Below are 24,018 nucleotides of genomic sequence, written 5' to 3'. Positions count from 1 at the left end.
AGTTTCTTAAAAATTAAACTTAAGTTTATATTAAGAAAAAGTGCTATTAAGACTTGACTATAAGATGTTTTTTTTAAAGGCTCTTGACTATAAGCAGTTAAAGATTACAATTACATGTTTTTTTACAGCACAATTTACATGTTAATCATAATCAAGGAATACAAAATATAATTAAACCATAAAAGAAATAGATTCTATTGTTATTTGTTTATTTTAAAAAAATTGTACTATTGAGTTGAGGGCTTCTCTTCTTGTTGATAAGCTGACAATAAAGTAAAAGTAACTACCTATCTGGTGCTGCCTTTATTATTTTCTAAAGATGGTCAAAACATTAAAGTTTAGACTTATTTAATTTAACTCATTTTTTCGTGTGGTCACTTTACTCGTGGCGAGGGATCTTAGCAACAGGATTTCGGCTTACAACAAAGTTGTGAATAATATGTTCGTTTTATAAAATGCGTAAGAAAATTTTATGCATTTTAATCACAAGAGTAACGTTTAGTAGTTTTTGAAGAAGAAAAAAAATTGTATCACTCTCACATTTGGAAAATTTTTATTGATTTAAGCATTATATTAAATCCTTTTCTTAGTACAAGACGGGAGTGCTACACACAAATTATTAAGTGATGCTTAAATAAGAAGTTTTACTCTTTTTTTTATCATTTCCTATTAATATTTTTTTTTGAAAGCAATTCTATTTGAAGAATGATTGGATATTAAATGTTAGTATCTCTTCTGATAAGAGTTCAAATTTTAGAACATGCTTGATTTTACGTCTTAAAGTCACGCCCAATAAAAAAAAGCCGCTTCACACAATCAAAGTAACACAAAAACTACAATAGCAATGTCAAATGAACATGGATCAATATTGACGCAACATCAATCCAGACGTATACTTATTTGTTATTGTACGTAACAAAGAATTAGTCTCCTTCTATTGGACTCATTTGTTAATATTTTTTATCATTAGAATAAAAGTCCAATGTGTGCTACTCAATTGAAAATATACATTCAGTTTGCAAGAGATAACTTGACTGAATACTTCTTTTAAAAAAATAATAAACTTTAAATGTAATTAAGATTTTAAAAAATATTACTTCAATAACTAACTTAAAATATATTAATACTATATCCGAATCACACAAAGAGTTAAAACCTTAATTTTAATTATTAAAAAATAATATATACATGGTATACAACCTTTTTATGTCTTTGATAGTTAAACAATAAACATGCATCATCAAACATGTATACAAGGAAAATGAACCACCAAAACATGTACTGCATCACTTTAGTCACATTATCAAAATAGAATTGAAAACCAAAACCAATCATGCTCCACTTAGTGATCAATAATTTTAAAAAGGAACATCATAACCACAATAACCCAAGCAAGCACAACAGAGAGGTGTCAGGTCACAATTTGGCAGCAACTCAACTCAATATCACAACTAAAAGGAACTGTCGAATTATTATTCTGAAGTTTCTAAAACCCAACCAACTAACTCCATGATGCGTTTGAAATGGTGCTGTTAGAGAGTTAGCATGCAACCATCATCACACCAAGGGGCACACTCTCTCTTTCCCCTTGTGCTTCTCTCTGTATCCAACCAAAGCGACAAACAAACACAAAACAATAACACAGCCTCCAAACGAACGGTTATATTACACCTTTCTCTCTCTCTCTCTCTCTCCTCTTACGATAGAACACCAAAAAGAGATGCTGCACCCATTGGGACCCGCGAATGTCTCACGACCGTTCGCGACATCCTCGAAAATCCTCCGCAGATCTCGCAACTCGGCAGAGAGAGAGAGAGAAGATAGTTGGATTGCGTCGCTTTTGGAAGAGAGAGAGAGAGAGAGAGAGAGAGAGAGAGAAACGCAGAAAGGAAGGAGCGAGGGAGGAGCAACAAAGCCACCATCTTTCCCTCTTTCTCGTTGATTCTGTTTCTGGGTTTCGCTCCGTTTTCCTCGGAGGCGGTGCTCGCGACCCGTTTCCGCCGCTAAAATGGGTTGCGCGAGCTCGAAGAAGACGGTCGCCGGAGCCGGTGATTCTACGCCGGAGGGGCCGTGCGTGGTGCCTTCAAGTTCTCGGAGGCGGAGCAATAATGGGTTGGGGAGAAACCAAAACGGCGTCGTCGGGGAGGCGCGTGAGGGGGAGGCGCGTGAGGAATGGAGCAAGGGGAGCTTGAGAGAGGGGAATGGGTCTGTGTCTTTAAGGTTGTCGTGTAGGTTTGTGGAGGCTGAGCAGAATGCGGCTGGGTGGCCACCTTGGCTTACATCTGTTGCTGGGGAAGCCATTCAAGGGTGGGTCCCACTCAAAACGGATTCTTTTGAGAGATTGGATAAGGTACCTCAACAACCCCCATTTCCCAACTTGTTAGTTATATATCAATTATATCAATGCATGGATTCAGCATTTAAGTTTGTAATCATCTGTTTCATTCTCTAAGTTGGTTCAAATTCATGTTATTAATTAATTAACCAATATTATGTTTGTTGGAGAAAAATTGGGCTTGAAGCTCCCAAGCAAGTTTTAGATTGAGGTCTGTGAATGAAAAAAATAAACAATAGTAATTGGAATTTGGAAGAGGAAAACAGATAGTTGGTCAGGCTGGTAACGAAAAAGAATTGATGTAATGATGGAATTAAATGAAAAAAGGGACAAAACTTAGATGTAGATTGTTAACGTATTTAATATTGTTATCGGATTAGAATTAGAGTTTCATTTAGATAATGTAAGTAATAAAAGTTTTGCATTAGATGTCAACACTTTTTTTTTACGGCAATGTTAGCACAGGTTAATGAAGTAAAACTCCAATTTTAACTGGAGAATAATATTTTCTAAGTTTTGTAGTTTAAAAAATTGTTGCTTTATGGGGATTATGTTATTTGTAAATGATAGTTGGGTCAACTGTTAAAAAAAATGATAGTTGGTCAAGTTCATGTAGGCTTTAACTTTTTCAGTAATGATTTTGTTTGAAGATGGAAATAAGCTTTGTAGTGTGATAGACCAGATTATGAGATGCAGACATTTTTTTTTTTAGCTTTTTATTATTTGGAGGAGAATTAATGAAGGCAATGGGACAGTAGTTTTCTTATACTTAAAGTTTTCAATTTTGGAGGCAACTTCAATTGTGTTGCAGCAATGTCTTATGTAAAACAAAGCTAATTACCTCTTCATCTTTTTTTTCTTCTTCTACAGTTCTTCAAGCAAAACCTTACAATATTAAAAAGTTCCAGGTTATTAATTCAATTTTGAAAAGTATTACTTGGTGAAAAAATTTAACACACTTATTCCCTGTCAAAGATTCAATGACTAGTGACTTTTTTTTTTTTTTTTCTTTTCTTAATTCAGACTTGGAATCCAAACCGGCTGTGTAAAGGTTGGTAAAACCATGACATAGACAGAAAATTTAACTATTAGTCTATTATGAATATGAAAATGTTTATGTTAGATTTATGAATCAGCTCATGAGCTTGTAAAGAACAGAGACTCTGAGCAAGCTAAACTTAGCGTAATCAAATTCCTAGCTACAACATTTCATTTCTTTGATCTACAATGACACATTTCATGTTTTCTGATGCACTTATCCAAGCTAGAATTTCTTGGCCTTAATTATAGCTTATTGTCATCATGTGGTCAACATTTATCTATTTATGACATTTTCTTTTAACATTTCCCTCTCTGTAGATTGGACAAGGTACATATAGCAGTGTATTCCAAGCACGCGAAGTTAAAACTGGGAGGATGGTTGCCCTGAAGAAGGTGCACTTTGACAAATTTCAAGCAGAAAGCATTAGGTTCATGGCAAGAGAAATATTAATTCTCCGCACACTTGACCACCCAAACATCATGAAATTGGAGGGTATAATCACTTCAAAACTATCAAATAGCATATACCTTGTATTTGAATATATGGAGCATGACCTTGCTGGCCTAGTCGCTTCTCCTGACATAAAGTTCACCGACTCACAGGTTTGTCTTAGTCTGCATTTCATTACATAATTTTGTGTGCTATTAGGTTGGTTGCTTTAGTTTAATGCTACATTAGATGTTACCTTAATTGTTATTTCATGTTTTTCTCAAACAGATTAAGTGTTACATGAGACAGCTATTAAGTGGAATTGAGCATTGTCACCTTAAAGGTATTATGCATCGAGACATTAAAGTATCTAATATATTAGTGAACAATGAAGGTGTTCTCAAGATAGCAGATTTTGGATTAGCCAATACCCTTGTCCCAAATAGTAAGCAACCCTTAACAAGTCGTGTGGTGACTCTATGGTATCGTCCTCCTGAGAACTTGTTGGGATCAACAAATTATGGAGTTTCAGTGGATCTATGGAGTGTTGGTTGTGTATTTGCTGAACTTTTTCTGGGGAAGCCCATCCTTAAGGGGAGAACTGAGGTAACCTCATTATCAATGTATATAATGAAAATTTTAATTTATGAGGAGTGCTAGTAACACACTCTACTATTGGTTGGAATTTATTAAAAATCCCAAAATTATAAGTGGGGATCATTAAATTTGAAGTGAGATCACGAAATTTTGAGATTTTCAATAAGTTTCAGCTAATAGTAGAGGGTGTGTTCAAATTAGTATGTTAAGGAGTCTTTTACTATGATTTCTCTTAATTTATATACACTGTTAAAACATTTTTACATCCCTAACAGAAATTTACCTTATCGGTACATCACATTAATTAATAGGATCATGAAATTGCCATATGGCTTTGACTTCAGTGAGATAAAAATCAAGACATTATTCATCCTTCTAAGGATAATCAAACAAGATAAATTTAAAGAAAAATAATGATACAAAGGAATTTACTAGGCTAGACTAGCAATGCATCTGTCAGGCTAACACTAAAACTTTGGTGGCTTGATTTGTTGTATATTCTTCTTTAATCTACAGGTTGAACAATTACACAAAATTTTCAAGCTTTGTGGTTCTCCACCAGAGGAGTTCTGGAAAAAGAATAAGCTTCCTCTGGCCACAATGTTTAAGCCTCGGACTAATTACAAAACTTCTCTTAAGGAGCGGTGTAGGGGTTTTCCTGCAACTGCTGTAAACCTACTAGAGACCTTACTTTCCATTGATCCCTCTAAACGTGGGACTGCCTCCTCTGCCCTCATGTCTGAGGTGAATTCTTTATGCATTTTATTCTTCTTCCTTTTTTTAATAAGATTTATCTTTATCATAAAGAATGAGTTTCATGGGTTAACTTTGAGGATGGTGTTTCATGTGTAATTTTCATAATTGTTATTCTGAAAATGCTATGCTATTAAGATGTTTGCTCACTGTTGCCTATTGCACAGAATTAAGTTTGATTTCTGATTCTATGTTTCATGTTGTACCTTCTGTAGTATTTCAGCACCAAGCCATATGCTTGTAATCCATCACTCCTGCCAAAGTATCCACCAAGCAAAGAAATGGATGCCAAAAATTGGGAAGATGTGCGCAGGTATATCATATGTGGTCAGTGGTCTTGTCTTCTATTCTTAGAAAATAGTCACGATAAAGCTATTTTATTCTTGATTTTTTCTCATGCTTTGAGTCTTATTCATGAATCTAGTTATCATTATTCTACGGAATGAAAATTAAAGGTTGCATCATCTTCAAAGGCCAAGGCCTAATATTTCGCCACATCCACATATATTCATTCTATCAAAACCTTATGCAGGAGAATTAGGCATCTCAAGTGAAAAAGTTGGTAATTATAAACCAGGGGAATAAGTTATTCATTGTTTTTTATCTTTATATTCATAATCTCCTTATGGTTTTAAATATTCATTTAAACCATTAACCTGGCATCTTAAGTAATCAAATGATTCAAAATTTAACCAAATGTTTCTATTGAAATTTTGTTTGATTTATTTCCTATTTCTGTGACCGAAGTCTTAATCTTATGCTCAGGAAAAAGAATGGAGGTAAAGTGAGAGAGGCCGTAACATCAAAAAGGCAAAGACAAGTCCACAAAGTTTCCCATGACCATATCAATTTCAACAAACCAGCTTTGAAAGAGGTGCTCTTGCTTTAATTGCACAATGCCACACTACTAGAAAAAAAAATAGCTACTTTTATTCACTTGCCTTTTTTCTTTGTGAAGGAAATGCAGAATGATTCTCAAAATGCTGCTCCAGATGATGGTAGGGCACATGTTACAAAAGGAAAAGTAGCAGGAGCTATGCATAAAGAGCAACCAAAGCCTTCATATGATGCGAAGTCAGAGGCTGCCCAAGTGGTGAATGGTTGCAATGGATACAGTGTATACTCAGGACCATCACCAGTCTCGGGATCTAGTGGCTTTACATGGGCTAAAAGGAGAAAACCAAAAGCTTCATCCATATTGTCAAATGGCTCAATAAGAAAAGTCAGTGCTCTGGATCCAACCTTTGCAAAAGGCACATATGTTTTAACAGAACATGGGATAGAAGTTTCAGAAAGGAAACATAGTTACAACACAAACCATCAGGATGTGACTTCCAACTATGTATCAAAAAAGTACCTGGCTCCTCGTGTTCAACAAAAATCATTTGATGTAGCTGATACATACAACTCAAATTATTACATGGACTTTGATTTCACAGATAAAATGGATGCTTTGATAGATACTCAGGTAAGTTATGAAATCCTCAGGTGAATGTAAACACTTTTTGTGATCAAACAAAACCTTAAGGTTATCATTGTTGGTCATGGCCAATGTGCCACTTTTTATAATATAAACTGAAATCATCTCAGGCTTGGCAACTAACTCCCAACACGTGTTTTTTACTAATAGCTGGAGATAATTATTTTCTAGTGTATTTAATTTTGATTCACTAGTGGTTGTGTAAAACTTTCTTTACTATTATAAAAAGAGTAATCTATAACTTAATTCTCCAAGGATCAGTAACATCAACATGATTCTCAAATGATAATTTTATTCCTCAAGTGTCATTAATTTAGTTCTAGTGAATAGTAACTTCTTAAATGATAATTTAATTCCTCAAATGTCACTAGAGGACCAAACTGGTGTATATCATTTGCAAACTAAATTATTGTTCTTAGAATCTTTCAATGACCAAATAAGGGTTTCTTATTATTTTTTGCTTACTTTTGATGGAAATTTAGTTGTGATGTTTTCACAAAGTGAGGATCGTATATGAAATCTTGATATGAAAATTCCTATTATTCTATTTCTATTAGTTTGCATCTTATTTTATGCACCAAAACTTTTACAGGGCCACAGAAAACATGGTGAGCCTGTGGAGCCAAAAATAATCCCATCAGATAAAAATGATGAGATGTTGCATTGGAATGAACATAGTATGCGACAATGTCTTCGTAAATCGAGGTTTGGAAGAGGTAAAGAAACTACTTTTATCATGGGTGATGATGTTACACACAAAATTTACTAATTTAGTGAAACAAACTTATTACACCTTCATTCTGTGCTATTAGATCACCGGGAGTCTATTGCATCATTTAGTGAAAAAAATGATTGTTTCACAACACATTGTTTTTATACTTTTTTTCACACTTGTAAAATGTCAAATCACCAAATACTTAAAAGATGAGAGAGATCAAAAGGTACAATCTTTTTAAAAGAAATTTTAATTATAAATAAATTTATACAACTTACACATAAGAGAAATAAGAAGACGAGCTAGCAAAGTGTGAAATAAGATAAATGGTATTGAGAGAGACTGAGAGAAACTGAAGTTTTATCGAAGTTGTTGTATGAATATAATATCTCAACCACTTTCCTTATCCTATAACTTTTTTGGATGGTCTAGAATATATACAAAAAAAGTTGTTTAAAAAATATTGCAATATAACTCGTTACAAATGCCAATATATCAATTTTGTGTATTACAGACCAATGACACAAGGATCATAGGAGTGGGATTAATCCAACATCTACAAAAGGGGTGCTCGACCAAACATTGTGGCCATTGATGGACTTCTGAACCATTCTAACTTCTGACTTCAGCTCTCTTGATTTGATATCTTTGGCGACAGTAGTCCCCTCCTTTTGTTCACTAGACTAGAGTTAAGTGTTCATACAGGTTTATAGTACATAGTAGGACTAACACTGAATTATGTATAGGATTACATGACAGCAACAAATTGCACTGCCCACGTGTAGTGATATGTTTAAAGAAAGGTTAAAATTTCTTATAGAATTTTTTTCCTCCGTAGCCTACTAGTAGATGTACTCATTTATTTATTTTTATATTTTTTTGTTGTCTTTCGTGGTTCTAATTCTTACATAAACTAGAATGAACCCCACAATTGATCATGTTTGGTGCAAAGTCTCATGTTATACTACTACAATGAAAGCCTTCTACATCGATTATTTGTAACTTATAACATTGATTATTGATCATCATCGTATCAGGTGTTGTAGAAAGTGTAGACATCTACGACGACGGTTGTAATGAACCGGTGTAAAATGTATAACATTCTAAGACATCTTAAGTACAGCTGTTTTAGAATGTATTATTTTTTTTTTATAATTAATTTCACTTTTTGTAGTCATCTCTACATGATGAACAACATGCAACTACATCGTTTCAGATACAAGACAACGAGAGAGGAAAGAGATCAAAAGATTTAACCAAATAATGGCTACAAATGTATTTAATGTATGTATATACAAGAGCAACATCAAAGTCAATATCTAAAGATTGTACCAATCTAAATGAATTTAAGTACTATGTTGACGGCCAAACTATCATCAAGAATTCAAGATACATGAAAAATATATGAACAACTTTTTAAAGCATATAAGAGGCCTGCAAACACAAAACTGAAGCAACTAGCAAAACTTAATTATGACTTATTCTTTGTAGCTGATACATACAATTATGTTCATTTTTTTCCTCTATAAATATTATCGATAGATATTTAGTACAAGTTATTACATAATAAAATCAAAACTTCCAATTAGTTAATTTTTTTAAAATGATATCCTAATAATAATTATATAATAAATATAAAAAATGTTAATAAAACATAATTAGAGAAACATAATGATGAAATATAGTTTATTCAAACATATCTGCAATTCATAGTTACTTGAGCATGATAGATTTAATAAATTTAGTATAAAAATATGTTTAACAATTCACTATTATAGTGAGATGATTTTAATATCAATACATTTTCTTGGCTGGATCCATTGCATATTTCGAGCTCAATGTGAAGCTCACTTCCGTGCCAGCTCCTTTGGCAAATACCCTTTTCACCACTGCAGCTGCAGCTTCCAATTATTATGGCAATGATGGAATCATATATGAGAACCTTGAAAAGAGCACGGCTAACAAGGTCTAATCAATCCTTTGTCTGAATTTTGCCACACATGATCCTTACCCTTTGATTTTCATTTTGTATATAATTTTTCCATTATAATGTAGATTAATTTGATTATGTGCTATAGGAATTGAATGACAAGAAGAGGTTAGCTACTATAGGAGCGAACTTTGCAAGAGCATACACGATGGACTAGGCTGCAAAATATAACTATTCACTAACTGTCACGGTACGTCCAGAAATAAACAGAACATCAAAAGCAATGTCATTCCAAATGTTGGAAATGCCATTTAAGATAACACCCAGAAAGCATAAAGCCCTTAATGTTTGGAAATAAAAACAATTATAAAAAAAACATCTCTTCAAGCAAGAAGGAGTATTGCTATCTAAAAAGAGATAAACCTAAGGCTAAGGCTATGCTTAGATTTCCGTTCTAAATGCGGTGCATGAATTCCAAGAAAAATCTAATGGTTCACAAACTCAACGTTGCAAAATGAAGGATTTGGATGCTTTTGCAAATCTCATTTTGCCCTAAAAGTCTCTTTGCAACAATAAAACAAATATATATGCACTAAGTCTCTTCACTTAATAGCCTGAAGCTTTCTTGAGAATAGAAAATGTCAAAGTCTACTAATGTATGATCACCCCACAATGGATCACAAGGCATTTCCATGACCACAAGACTCCTGGAGCTTGTTGTGTCCATGTCACTGTAGGCTTCTCCAACACATCTATCAAGAAAATATGGCAGAAGTAGGATCTCACCTGTGGGGACTCTACAGAGTGGAAAAATAACCCTAGAAGGGAGGACAACACTTTTTTGTTGCTCCCACATGTAGTCCATCAAAATCCACAACTTCAAATTTCTGCTATTATTGTACGTGTGTCCAGGCAAACACAAACAACCATGAATTTCCATGAGATTCAGGTGCTTCAAATTCCAAACAACTCCCTCCAGATATCTTGGAGGAGCAGGCATGACCCCTGAACTGTTCAGTCCCCACATCGAATCTAAGAAGACCAGTTGAACATGTCCAATAAATAGCACCATTCACACAAAGGCCCTTCTTACCAAAAGCGGACAAAAGGTCATGGTACATCAAAGCATAGTGTCTTTTAGGAGAAATAACCCTCCATGAAGTGTCACAATGAAAACCTTGACCTCATGATGAGAACCACCTTGATACATAACCATGCCAAGAACTTTGAACTCATCTTGATCAGCGTTGTATCCAAAATGAGTTGACTTGCAAAATCTTTGTCTATAGATTGATCAAGGGGGAGAGTAATAACCTGTCTAGTGGTGGGGTTTGCTACGAGAGTGAAAGCATTGACACGAGAAGAAAACTTAACAGTGCATTTGGGGTGGATACAAAGCAAACCGTTGACACACTGGGCACGTGTTTTGGAGAATTTAAGGTTTGGGAGGATAAAGAGGAGTGAGGGAGATGGGAGTGTTGTCATGGTGTATGTCTTAAGTGAGTACACTAACAAATGAAGACATAATATAATGTTTATGTACAAAGCCGTGTATGGCCATGAAGACAACAATTGCATTGAAATGTGTTTTAAGATTCATAACCAATCCAAAATAAAAAAATAAAAAATTATGTTTTGAGTCCTTAAATTTTTTATTTTTAGTTTCTAAATTGTTAAGTCTTTTTATAGTTTTTAATTTTTTTTTCTTACTTTTAGTTCTTTAATTTTTTTCTATCCTTATTTTTAATCATTTTAAGGAACTAAAAGTAAAGACGAAAAAAAATTAAGAGACTAAAAGTTACAATGAAATAAAAGTTAAATGACTAAATATCAATAAAAAATTCAGGGATTAAATACAATTCTTTTAAAAAATTTAACGAATAAAAAATAGTAAATCCAAAAGAAAATATTGGAAATATAATGCAAAAGTGCTTCATATATAGTTGTAAGTTGAGCTAAAATTACAATGTTTGTATCTGCATTTGTACACCTGCTTCATTCAGACTCAGAATATTAGACACATTCTTTATTATATTTGGAATTCAACATTTTGAGTACAAGACTATCTTAAAAAGAAAAGAACTAAATCCACACCATATTGGAATAAAATACAGACTTCTTCAGCTTCAGCGCGTTAGTAAGAAATCTATATTTCGAAATTATCATGTGGAAAAGTTATTTTAAAGCCGGGCTAAAATACTTCTTTTTTTTGAGAAAAAAGCTGGGCTAAAATACTTGATCATCATCAAAATGTACAGACATATTAAGTCTGTGAAAAATAAGTACTAAAATTAGAAAACGTAATTAACTAAAGTTATTAAAAAAAAGAAGATAAACAAATAATAGTCGTAAGATGTTAATATAATGAAAGCAATGAAATGGAATGACCAATAATGACTTACTGCATATAGAAATGTAAATGGCAAGAATAAGGATGGGAGAATCACAAATACATAGTGTATGCTTGATTTAGCAGTACGTTTAAAGTATATCACCTTTCCTTTATTTTTATGACCAATATATAATGAAAAGTATTATTGAGTTGCTTTAATTTTATAACGGTATTACCACAGTTTTGATTGCGTGTGGGTCTATCGCCAAACCAAACACTCTCATAACAAGTTTCTTATCTTATTTTTATAATAATTATTTTAAAATTATATTAACAATGATTTTTATTGATTAACAATGTAAACTTTTTTACACCAAGATTACCTAATCTTAAACTCATTATTAAATGTAAGCAGCTAAGAAAAAAAAAGTTGAGTTAGAATTTTTTGAATTATTAACTCCAACATAAAATAATACTATACAGTCTTCATAAATAACTACGATATTTGTTTCAGGCTTTCAACATCAATCCTAGTGCATTGAGAGATGAAATACAGCTGCAACTATCAAATGTCAAATGTCAATTGATCACCCGTCCCTTCTAAGATTTTCTTTTACACAAGTTGTCCTCCTGTCCTCATTTTCATCTATCCTTTTAAATTCTTATTTATTTTAACTTAAAAATAACAAAATAATGTAAACTATATGAATGTTATTAGTCACTACCCGTAAACATTAAAAAAAAAACAGATATATTTAATAAAATATATAATATTTAATACATTAAAATTTTAAAATATTGTATTTATATTTAATAATTTTTAACTTATCAGTAATTTTTAATTATGATACTATTTATTTTGTCAAAATAGTTTATAACCTGATTAAAAACTCCTCAAAATTCTTACAAAACACACTTTCATGCAACAAAGTACTACACTCCACATACAAAATTATTTTATAATCCACTTCTAAATTTAATATAATTTTTTTACAGAAATTTAATATAATTTAAAATTCAGAAAATAAACACGTATATTACTTATGTCTTTTCATGCATTCAATTTAAAAATTCGTTTTTAATATATCTTCATCATATCAAGATTCGTTCCAGATATCCATTTTCCATTCCCAAAATGATCTGGTAATCTTGTTCTATTATTCCTTGAAAAAGATATAGTCAACCCAATGACATGGAGATTCGTAACAATATTTTGTTTCAAAATGCCAACAAAAAGAGAGAAATTAAAAAAAAAAATTCGAAACTTGGACCAATTCCTGGATCGATTCGATACAGGGCTGCAAACAGAATATGCCCTCGAATTGAACTTTTTCACAATTACCAAATATTGCTTAGTCTTACTCTTTAGTATTATATTTTAACTTAAAACGTATTAAGTGTATTTCGAAAATTGAAATAGGTGGTGGTGGTGATGTGACACTTTCTAACATTGAGTACTGATTAAATTATGGAATTTAATCTCACTGTATCTTCTTTTTCAACAGAATATGTCCTTGAATTTAACTGTTACACAAAATTACCATATACTTTTCTCATGCTCAGTTTTGAGCACTCATTGAATAATGAAATTTAATCTCACTTTATGTTTTCCTTATATATATCACTAACAACATATCTGATTCCAGGCTAATTTTCAATTCAGTATCAGTTTAAGTTCCAAAACCACAGTTTGATCTCCTTGTGTATTCTGCAACTAGTTGAGCAAGAGATGAAGAATTGTTCTTAAGTAGTTTCTTTGGTGAATCATATTCCTCAATGAGCCCTGAAGAATTGATATGAAGAGAAATCATATCCACATTCATGATGAAAAAAAAAGTAAAAGAACTGACAAATAAAGAAGAAAAAAAGAAAGTGATGCTTACCTTGATTTAGAAACAGAACCATGTCACTATCCAGGATTGAAGTTATTCTATGAGCAATGGTAATGACTGTACATTCTGAAAAATGTTGCTTCACTGTTTGCTGAATAATATTATCTGTGGCTGTATCAACTGAGGCAGTAGCTTCATCAAGCACCAATATCTTGCTTTTCTTTAGTAGAACGCGGCCGAGGCACACCAATTGCCTTTGGCCCATACTCCAATTTTCTCCATTCTCAGTAACTTCAAAAACTCAAGATGATAAGTAATACCATAATCAATAAAAAGCACAAATAAGTATTTAATAAGGGCAAATAATGGGGGAAAATTAAATGTTTTATAGGAATTGTAAAATGCCTTATAAAAAGGACCATCAATTCTTTCTAAATGGTGCCTTATATTGTGGACCAGAGGGAGTACTTTCTCACCACATGTAGTCATATAATTAGTAAGTGTCACTAGTAACACACCCTATATCTATGTTCAAAGTTTTGAGAAGTCAAACCTGAGGAGTCAAGTTTCCCTTCTTTCTTCCTTACTTCATCTCCAAGTTGGCACATATCTAGAGCCTAAAATATAACTTATATATTAATATATGCATAACTTGCACTAAAAGAGGCAACACAAGTTCTTCATAATGTCAGAAAATCCAAATTACCTCCCAAATCTGTTCATCTGTGTATTCTTCCAGGGGGTCCAAGTTGCTTCGAACAGTCCCTTCAAACATTGTTGGATCCTGTGGAATAATGCTCAGTCTGGACCTCAAATCATGAATTCCAATCAAAGATATGTCAACACTATCTATCAATATCTGTCCAGCAACAGGTTCAAGAAGTCGAAAAAGTGTTAGCACTAGAGTTGATTTTCCACTTCCTGTTCTTCCCACAATGCCAGTTTTTGCTCCAGCAGCGAAAGTGCAAGTAAGACCACGTAAAATTAGAGGCAAATGAGGCGCATATCGAACCTGAATCACCCACTTCCTCGTTAATAAAAAAGATCAGGACATATTTGTAACCAAGTTTATCCTTCAATTCAGAATGAAGCAAATGAATAACTTTTGAAAGGTACCTGTAAATCCTGGATATGAACTTCTCCAAATGATGGCCAAGAATGATCTGGTTGGTTGTCTTTTATTGTAAGAGGAGCTTCACTTGGGATGGAGGTGTATTGAAGTATTCTTTCTACGGATATAAATTCATTTTCCAAATTGCAAAGATCCCAGATTAAATTATATTGTAGTTCATTTAGATTAAGCCCATACGTCACAGCTAATCCCGCAATGCCTTGACAAAAACAAAATTGAAGTAGGAAAGGAATGAAGTTTTATGCCTAATGTTATAAAGAGTAATGTATATATGACTAGTGAATGTATGTAATCCAAAGTACTTACCCGGAGCAGTAATTGAATTTGGAAAAGATATCAAGGAAACCAAACAGAAGGCAAATGTGGTAATGGATAGAATATCCAATCTGAAAGCCAACCATTCTATTGCACTGGCACTGTATAATCTGGGTTGAGAATATCTATCTATCAGTTTCATATGTATGTCATTAAATCTAGATTCTTGCTCAAAACATCTTATGGTTGTTGATCCAGAAATTGTTTCCGAAAAATGTTGTATAACAGGAGCTTGGCATATGCCAACTAATCGTGCCAGTTCCCGTGCTGATGCAGAATAGTATCGCTGCATATATTGAAGCACTCTTTTAGCATACATAATACTATTGTTAATTTGCACAATAATATTAGAGAGATTACATTGTTCTCTTTCTTCTTCCTCTCAGAACTCTTGAGAATTATGATAAAATCAATTTCACTTTAAATGTTGAATCAATGAGGAAAACATGTTCCTTGAAAGACAAAAAAGGAGGAATAAAAGTCAACATCAGATTCATTAAGTGACTTCTGATGTTAGTGGTGTCATATGATATTGGTTAGACATTGTCCAGAAAACTACCTGGTACCATATGCAAGTGGCCGTGATAGGAATCAATATTATAAACACCTGCCATGCAGCTTGAGACATCACAGCAATAGTTCCCAAGAGGTGAATCAAAATGAAGGTAAATACCCATACCAAATATGAAATGCTTATGTCTATTGTGTTTTGATCTGTTGAAGCCTGCAACATAAATTAAAACCAAAAGTTTAGACAGCAAATATATTCAACATGGTCAATTGAAAAAGGAAATAGAGAAATCAAACTGTCATAAATAATTTACTGTCATGATCAATTAAAAATAAGTTGTCTCTTCAAATTAAACCAGTCAAGAAGAATCAACAAATTGTGACATACTCTATTAAGGATTCTCCCACTTGGGGTGGCATCAAAAAATGACATTGGTGCTCGGAAAAAGCAAAAATGCATTTTATTAAAGAGTATAGTGGCTGTCTTGTATCCAGCTATCTCTCTAAGAACTGATATGACAAGGTTGAAAAATGAACTTCCAATCGCCAAAGCAACATAGACAACCATAAGGGTAAAGCTTTCAATACCAGTTTCTGCAGTTGCAGAAATAGGAGTTTCTAAAGTCATCCAATAGTTGCTTCCAATCTGAAAAACCGTGGTAAGTGTCTGTGAGAGCAATATAAAGGGTACAAAAGCTCCTCCATAAGCTGTTGTGATGTATTTCCAGTAGACCTTAAACCGAACTCTACCCTTTTCCCGTTCTTCCTCTTGAATCAGTTGGCCTTTTGGCTTAACTGTGTCATCTGACTTATCATGATGATCATCTATGTTTTTCTCTTCTTGCTCAAGTTCAAAATATCTTAATGAATCTGAGTCCTTTGTGGAGATATTCACTGTTTCAAGTGTGGGAATTCTCTCTGAGGACATAACTGAAGACAAAGCTTCTCTATGTGCACCTACAAGTTCCATAAAATCAGTGTCTGACCTGAGAATGTCATTGTATTTTCCTGATTGAGTTATCCTTCCTTCTCTCATGACCTACACAAATTGTAAGCAAAAGAAAAACATTGATAACAGTAAATTCTGATATTTATTTGAATTCATTAGAATGAAAAATACGAATGACTTACCAATATTAGATCAGCATCAGGTAAGAACTCTACTTGATGAGTTATGTATATCACAGTTTTTGTTTTTAGAAGGCCAAGCAGACACTCCTGCAACGTTGTGTAGTAGTAAATGTAACATTAGATAACAGCTTGTCCTTCCAAATGCATAACACAACTAGTCAAATTGTATTACAAAGATATAATCTATTACAAACAAGAAGAATTCAATTCAATGAGGTTATAGCTGTATCCATGCCCATAATATACTGCTGGAATTTATAGAGACCAGAAACATAAAATTCTGGATGTGTGGCCACACAAGAAAGGACAAAATTCAGAATGATTGTATATTAGGAGACATTGGTGCGGCACCAATTGAGAAAAAGAAAAGTTTGTTAAGGTGGTTATGCTCAAACAAGGCTGCTGAAGCACGGTGTGGAGAGTAGAGTGCATGCTTTTTAACTCTGGAAAAGAGTGGCGGGAACCAAAGGAAATAGGAAGATATTGTTAAGTGGGATATCATAATGAATAATATCCCTTCGAATTTTGTCTTTCTTGAGTCTGATGTCATCTACAATCCATGAGCTGATCTAACCTACCGGTATGAGACTTTTATTGTTGGTTGTAAACTGAGGACTTCTAAACTCACTGTTAGTTAATTTTTGAGACATTTATATAAGAATACAGTGAAGTTAATGTTCTTTAAAATTTTGGATGTTTATTCAAGTTATTTGAATAAGTTCTCCTAATTGATTGTTCCTTTACTTTAGGAGATTTTTTTTTTTTTAATAAAATTGCTAGAATCTCGATCATGCACTTCCTTATTGTTAGGAAGTCCCACATTACTTGCCTCAATTCTTGAGGTGTAACTTATATATTTGTTGGACAACTTTACTTAGTGTCAACTAGTTTTAAACTAAAATCTAACAGTTATGACTTTTTGCTTATTTCAAATATTATAAATGTATAAGGTTGGATGAGAAATAAAAGTATAATTCACATGTCCTTCTTTTCTCAACTTCAATGTATTCTTCACTGATTCACTGTTTTTTTCTTTTGCTTCCATAAAAACAAAAATTTGGTATCTGAGCAATCTTCTTATAGGACCTGTGAAAATGGAAACTGAACCGCACTTTTCAACAAATTGGAGAAAACTGTGATCTTTGGCAGTGACAATGGAGTCCTACTTGGAGGCTTTGGAGTTTGGACCTTTGGGAATCTGTGGAAGAGGATTAAGAAGTTCCACCCGCCACATAATCCTACCATGACCCAAATAAAAGAATCACAAGGAGAGAAAAACTAGGAAGGCAAAGGCAAAACCATGTCTATTTGTTGGTGTTTCAACAACCATTCTCACAAGAATCATGGCACTCAAGAAAGCCAACGCAATAAAAGGATACAAAGCATGGAGGTGCTAAATTTAACGAGGGCATTCAAGTTGCAAAAAATGAAAGAGTCCAAGACAATCAAAAAACACTCAAACAGATTGTTTGGCATTGCTAATAAGGTTATTGGGCACTGATTTTTCTGATTCAACAATTGTAAAAAAAGTTCTGATAACAATCCCAGAGAGATATGAATTATGAAGAGCCTATAATCACCTTGGAGAATACAAAATACCTGTCTAGGATCACTTTGGCAAAAGTCTTACATGCCTTGCAGGCACAAGGGCAACGAAGGCTTATGAGACAAGAGCACACAGTTGAAGGTGCTCTGCCAGCCAAGTAGAAGTAAATTAGGAATAACAAAAAGAAAAATTACAACGGGAACCGGACCTCAAGTAGTGAAACCACTGCAAACATCCAAATTGATGGCAAGGGAAGAAAGAAAAATTATCCACCTTGACAACACAGTGGAAGAACAGGAGGTCCCCCATTCAAATGCTAGAAAAGACCAAATGTGAAGGGTAGCAAGTGCAATCGGATTGGACATGAAGCCGTAATATTCTGAAGCAAACTTCTACAACTCAAACATGATGCCTAAATTGTTGAGAAAGATAAAAGAAACTAGATTTTCATGGCAGCATGTTTTTCAACTAGGCGTACATTAGAATGCTGGCTAATGAATAGTGGTTGCACAAACCACATGACATGATAGAAACTTTCTTCAAGGATTTGAAGCCCACTAAAGTCTCAAAAGTCAGAATAGGGAATGGTGGCTTCATTTCTGAAATTACAAGTTGAGGTATAAAGACAAACATCTTTCTGTAATTGATATTGACCAAAATTTGCTCAGTCTGTTAGTTGACAGAAAAAAGATTTAAAGTCTCCATTTAAGATCAACACTATCTTATCTATAATGCAACAGGTTGGGAGATTCCAAGGGTTAAAATGAAAGGTAAAAGCTTTTCATTTGATCCAACAAATTAGTAGATAGCCTACTGGATTGAAGTCAATGTTTCAGTTATTGAATTAGTTATTTTAAGCAATAGCTTGTTCTTTTTCTTTAGGAGAAAGTTTGTTTGTTTGGAAAAAAGATTGCAAGAATCTTGATCATGTACTTGTTTTTGAATTTCTGGTCTTCTTATTTCAAATATTATAAATTAAAAGGTTGCTTGAGAAATAAAAGTAGAATGATTTCCCTTATCCTTCTTCCAACTTCCAAATCATTATTCTTTGCTTCTCTCTCTCCTTTCAATTTTCTTCCATAAAACCAACAATTTAGGAAGACTGAAAGATTTCAATAATTTGGAAATCTCAAATTAATTTACAAAAAACAAAATAATGCACTGAAAAGTGAAAACTATAGAGTTTAGATAAACAGTACCCTAAAGAGATGAGATCCTGTATGAGCATCCACAGAACTGAAGGGATCATCAAACAAATAAATGTCAGCATCTTGGTAAAGAGCACGGGCTATTTGTACTCTTTGCTTCTGTCCACCACTCAAATTGATTCCCTTCTCTCCAATGATGGTTTGATCACCAAATGGTAGAACCTCCAGGTCTTTTGTCAAGGAACATGCTTCTAGCACCTTCTCATACTTTTCCCTGTCCATCTCCTTGCCAAATAATATGTTCTCTTCTATCTTGCCACTTTCTACCCATGGTGATTGAGAAACATAAGCCTTTGATCCACACACCTTTAGGGTCCCAGATATCTTAGGTATTTCACCTATTATACAAGAAAGTAAGCTAGATTTGCCTGATGCAACAGTACCACAAACAGCAACCCTCATACCATGAAAAACTGTGAGATTTATGTTTTTCAATGTTGTGTTAAGGGAAGATAAATTCCAAGAGAAATTTCCATTTACTAATTCAATTGCTATGTCAGAACTACCCCGTGGAAGTTTCTCCACTACATCAGTCTGCAAGTCATCTAGACTAAGAAATGATGTAATCCTATCAAAAGAAACCTTAGTTTGTGCAATCATTGAAATTGTGTCAGGAAGACTGTATATGGGCATTTGAAGAATTTCGAATGTTGCAAGTGCAGATAAGATTTTCCCTGATTCAAGTGGGATGCCTATAAGAAAGCAAGCACTGAAAGTGACAACAGCAATAAAAGTTGGGGCATTAAACAAGAGACATGTCATAGTAGCTGAGCTAACTAGAAATTTCTTTAGCAATGTCTCCTCAGTCTTCCTAAGATGAAAAATCTTTGATAAGAACTTCATCTCCCATGCTTGCAGTTTTAGAATCTTCATATTCTTTAGAATCTCAGACGTCACCTTCATTCTTTTATCTTTGAACTCCATTATCTTACCTTGGAACTTTTCTTGCAATGATGCCACAGGAAGGTTTAGCAACATCACAATTACAGTGGCAGCAAAAGCAGCTATTGAAGCAACCCCGACACTTTTGTAGAGAATTAACATGGCCAACGCAACTTTCAGAACACATATCCATGGAGCATGCATGTGCCAACAAAGTTCATCGACCCTTTCCGCATCCACAGTCATTAAGTTGATGATTTCCCCACTGCTGTATCCTTCCTTTGATTGACAGGAAAGAGTCAGACCTTTAGCATAGATCATTGCCACCAACATTGATTGCATCCTTACTCCAACCTGCTCCAAGTTAAATCTGCCGTGCCTATCTGGAAGACACTCAACAAGCTTTGCTGCAACAAATGCTATAGCCAACATATAGCCTTCATTTTTAAACTTGTGTTCCTGGTTGAAGTATTGAACAAGGCTTTCAATAAGATAGGGTCCAACAAAAGAAGCACAGGTGCATAAGAATTCTAACAAACCGGATAAAACGATCCCTTTCCATGTTGAGAAGATTAACACTTTCACCAGCTTAAGAGTGGTCACTCTCCTAAGGTCACTACCACACTCTGACTCGAGATTGTTTCTAAAAGTTGTAAAAGCCCCATAGGCACTGTCATCGGCGGCAAGCAGTGGGAGGTCCTCATGATCTAAAGTCTTCTCATTGCCAAGACTTAATAGTGGACTGATCCATGAAAAAGTAAGAATGCTGAAAAATCCCGCATTTGAATAGCAAGTTAAATTTTCATTTCCTATGGTCTTACTGGGATCAGAACTGTTGTTTACACTAGAGCCACCATTCAAAAGGACCTCTTCAAGAGAGGCAAGTTTTTCCATATTACTGATAGATTGCCTTGCTATTTAAATTGTGTTTTCTGTCAGAATTTTTGCCTGCAGTCCGAAATTCTTGTTGTTGACTTGAATCTTCCTCTCTGTTTATATCATGTTAGCCATCAGAATTTTTTGTGCTTTCCAAAATCCTGGTTGATGGATGGCCTAGAATTCTGCGTAATGTCTAAATTTGGTTTGCAGGAAGTATTTCTGCCCATTATCCAAAACTCTGGTTGCTGTCTGGAGTTCTGCTTGCTGTCCAAATTTTGTGGCTGTCAATTATAATTTTCTGCTGTTCAATGTTTCAAACTGCAGTTAAATACTTTTGTGTCCAACATATTTCTGTCTAGCTACAAAAATGTTGTCTATAATCTATAATAACTATTTTATTTTTGTATACATTTACTTGCTTCACACCCATGAAGTGTGTGTAGAAAATTTGTGGATCTTGAATCCTTATCATTATGGTACTTATAGATATGTGCTATCAAGTTAACTCACCATTCAGCCTACTCTTTAAAGATGTCCATATAAGTGAGTCCTAACAAGTATCTTGATGTGAATTGAGATGCATGATCTAATATCTGAGCTAACTTTTGTTCTTTCAGAATGGTTTCAATTACATAGGATACCAAATTGAGCCATACTGACCTTTGAACGAGGAATAGTGTCTATTTACCAAATATCAATTACTAAAGGGCTATTAATCGTGTCAGAATCTCTATATATACACACTTTTACTATTATACAATAATTGAGATTTTGATGATAGTCTAGCAGTATGAACTATTTCTGGTGCTAAAGTTTCCTCAATTATAATAAAATTTAGGTTAAATTACTCATTTGGTTTCTATACTTTCAGGATTCTTACTTTTTTAGTCCTTATAATTTGAAAATGTTTTTTTTAGTCTCTATAGTTTATATTTTAATTCTAATTTTGAAAGTGATTTTTTTAGTCCCTATATTTTTCAAATTATAGGGAAGAGAATTAAAATGCAAACTATAAAGACTTAAAAAAACACTTTTAAATTACAGGAACTAAAGAGAATTAAAATATAAACTATAGGAACTAAAAAAATCATTTTTAAATTATAGGGACTAAAAAGGTAAGAATCATGAAATTATAGGAAAAACATATTAATGATTTTCAAAAAGGCCATTCCAGAGAGGTCCAATCCCTCCTCCTCCAATTATTTCTTCTCCATTTCAGAAACTCCCCCCTGCCCTCACCCCTATCTTCGCCCTCTTTGGTTGTTGCTTCCATTTCCCTTGCTTCCAAGCACCCTTTTAAAATTTAGGAGAAAATTAAGACTACCTATCATTTTCTACTTCACTTGAGCAATTCTTTGGCATGGGTCAGGCCCTGCACAGTGTCGATTGTCAAGTGCCCTCACTAATAAACTTTTTTGCTTTAATACCTGAATAAAACCATATATGGACTTGTATTGAATGTAATGGAATGCCTGGACTACTTGAAGTTAGTTTTGGAATGCATATTTCTGCTTGTGTAAAACTAGTTGGTTAATTACGTTACGCATATACACAGCATTATCTATATTCCAAACAAATAGAAGGACCTAAAAAAAGTCTTTTTTAATAATGGAGTATAATCTAAGCCTAATATAAATTCAGTAATCACTTATAAAGAATGAAGGGTGAATGGTGACTACATGATGTAATTGTTGCTCTTTTAAGTGTATTGAAGGACTAAATCAGAATTTTCATTTTTTTAAGAACTAAATTCTCTATGTTTTACACTTTCGGGAATAAAAATGATTATTTATCCATAAATAAAATTAATAGGTGCCATATTCATGAACTTGTGTCTCTTTAATAATTTTCTGTCTTCATTTAACTTTAGCAAAAAAATTTAGTATATCTTACCATCCTTTTTTTTTTATCCATAAGAATAAAAGACAAGTATCAGGTTTATAATATCTAGCACACTCTGCTCAACATTAATTCTCTAAAATAAAGATTTAAATTCTTGTTACTAAAGGGAATCTGCATGTATTTTTCCCTTGATCTTGAACGAAACGCTTAGACCTACTTATTAATTTCTAGTACCTAAAGGTGGAGAATAAGCATTTTTCTTTAATGGAACTTATAATCAAGGGCGTTACACTTTTCATAAACTACTAAGTTTATAACAAGGTGACAAGAAACAACAGCATTGGGAGAAGAGTAACAACATACCTTAGTTTTAAAGAAAGTAAACACAAAAACAGCAAAACCAACAAGAAGGCTCCACTTTGGGTAAACTTTTGTGGGTAAAGATTGAAGAGTAATGTTTGACTTGACTTTGCTCCAAAGTGAGAGTTCTCTAAACATATAAAGGTGGCTAGTTTCTAGTGAGCGAGTGAGTTAAGTGGGGGACTTCGGGAGAGGATGTTGGAGATAGACATGTATAAAGTTAGGAAATTGGTGAATTCCATTTTTGATGGTTGGAGTTGGAGCTTTGGAAGATGATGATGATGTTGATCATATTGCTCCACAGCAAAATTTTGTTTCAACTTTCAATAGCTTCTGACTCTTCGAGTTCAAAAACTGGGGGAATCACCTCTTGTATTTTATTATTTTAATAGGAATTAAAAACTGGGGGAATCACCTCTTGTATTTTATTATTTTAATTTTCTAACATTGAAATATCTAAGTTGTAGTAAAGGTCTGTTTTTTCCTACCTCAACCTTTTATTAAGTAATATTTTAAGTTTTGGGTCATGACGTTGATGCATTTTCTTATAGGGATTAAAGAAAATAATTCTATCATGTTCTTTGAAGAAGGCTTGCGCGGTTGGAGGTTTTTCTTTTTATTTTTTTAATTTTTTTGAGTTGAAAGAGAAAGATTATGCTGACACAGCAAAAAAATAAGGCTAACAAAATTGCTCACGTGTTTAACTGTTAATATCATAGCATAATACGTTTCATATCTAATAAATTATGACTTGCAATAGCTCTAAAT

At 33.5% G+C, this 24,018-nt stretch overlaps 2 protein-coding genes across 6 annotated transcripts; one reads left to right on the top strand and one right to left on the bottom strand.

Annotated features, from left to right (window-relative positions):
* Positions 1 to 1,259: 1,259 nt before the first annotated feature.
* Positions 1,260 to 8,193, top strand: LOC100796152 (protein IMPAIRED IN BABA-INDUCED STERILITY 1). Of its 2 annotated transcripts, none has more exons than XM_006602869.4 (9): positions 1,260 to 2,350; positions 3,695 to 3,979; positions 4,095 to 4,412; positions 4,920 to 5,147; positions 5,372 to 5,469; positions 5,922 to 6,030; positions 6,124 to 6,624; positions 7,229 to 7,352; positions 7,866 to 8,193. In XM_006602869.4, exons 1-9 carry the CDS (start codon positions 2,009 to 2,011, stop codon positions 7,871 to 7,873), a joined length of 2,013 nt encoding a protein of 670 aa, XP_006602932.1. In that variant the 5' UTR covers positions 1,260 to 2,008; the 3' UTR covers positions 7,874 to 8,193. The 2 variants fall into 2 exon arrangements, with proteins under 2 accessions (XP_006602932.1, XP_003551748.1); XM_003551700.5 differs by having other exon boundaries at positions 6,115 to 6,624.
* Positions 8,194 to 13,063: 4,870 nt separating this feature from the next.
* On the bottom strand, positions 13,064 to 23,391 carry LOC100795627 (ABC transporter C family member 3). Of its 4 annotated transcripts, none has more exons than XM_014770361.2 (11): positions 23,254 to 23,391; positions 19,279 to 21,349; positions 16,534 to 16,620; positions 15,791 to 16,441; positions 15,452 to 15,616; positions 14,884 to 15,178; positions 14,562 to 14,776; positions 14,152 to 14,457; positions 13,999 to 14,062; positions 13,497 to 13,736; positions 13,064 to 13,396 (listed from the first exon to the last, which is right to left on the bottom strand). In XM_014770361.2, exons 2-11 carry the CDS (start codon positions 21,061 to 21,063, stop codon positions 13,284 to 13,286), a joined length of 3,921 nt encoding a protein of 1,306 aa, XP_014625847.1. In that variant the 5' UTR covers positions 21,064 to 21,349; positions 23,254 to 23,391; the 3' UTR covers positions 13,064 to 13,283. The 4 variants fall into 4 exon arrangements, with proteins under 4 accessions (XP_014625847.1, XP_025982447.1, XP_014625848.1 ...); XM_026126662.2 differs by having other exon boundaries at positions 19,279 to 21,346; positions 23,254 to 23,390; XM_014770362.3 differs by having other exon boundaries at positions 19,279 to 21,366; positions 23,254 to 23,379.
* Between the last annotated feature and the right edge of the window lie 627 nt (positions 23,392 to 24,018).

The sequence above is a fragment of the Glycine max genome, chromosome 18 (genome assembly GCF_000004515.6).
Source record: "Glycine max cultivar Williams 82 chromosome 18, Glycine_max_v4.0, whole genome shotgun sequence".
NCBI classification, from domain to species: domain Eukaryota; kingdom Viridiplantae; phylum Streptophyta; class Magnoliopsida; order Fabales; family Fabaceae; genus Glycine; species Glycine max.
Note: the sequence above shows the minus strand (reverse complement) of the source record. Positions and strands in the feature narration are given on the sequence as shown.

What these genes read in the sequence shown, in the direction of transcription:
- LOC100796152 (XM_003551700.5), top strand. Translation starts at nt 2,009, where the DNA reads ATGGGTTGCGCGAGCTCGAAGAAGACGGTCGCCGGAGCCGGTGATTCT. An exon ending in TAAAGTTCACCGACTCACAG is followed by an intron (nt 3,980 to 4,094) that starts GTTTGTCTTAGT and finishes TTTCTCAAACAG; the next exon opens with ATTAAGTGTTACATGAGACA. An exon ending in TCCTTAAGGGGAGAACTGAG is followed by an intron (nt 4,413 to 4,919) that starts GTAACCTCATTA and finishes TTTAATCTACAG; the next exon opens with GTTGAACAATTACACAAAAT.
- LOC100795627 (XM_014770361.2), bottom strand. Translation starts at nt 21,063, where the DNA reads ATGGAAAAACTTGCCTCTCTTGAAGAGGTCCTTTTGAATGGTGGCTCT. An exon ending in CAGGATCTCATCTCTTTAGG is followed by an intron (nt 16,621 to 19,278) that starts GTACTGTTTATC and finishes ACAACGTTGCAG; the next exon opens with GAGTGTCTGCTTGGCCTTCT. An exon ending in AGGGAAACTTGACTCCTCAG is followed by an intron (nt 13,737 to 13,998) that starts GTTTGACTTCTC and finishes GAGTTTTTGAAG; the next exon opens with TTACTGAGAATGGAGAAAAT.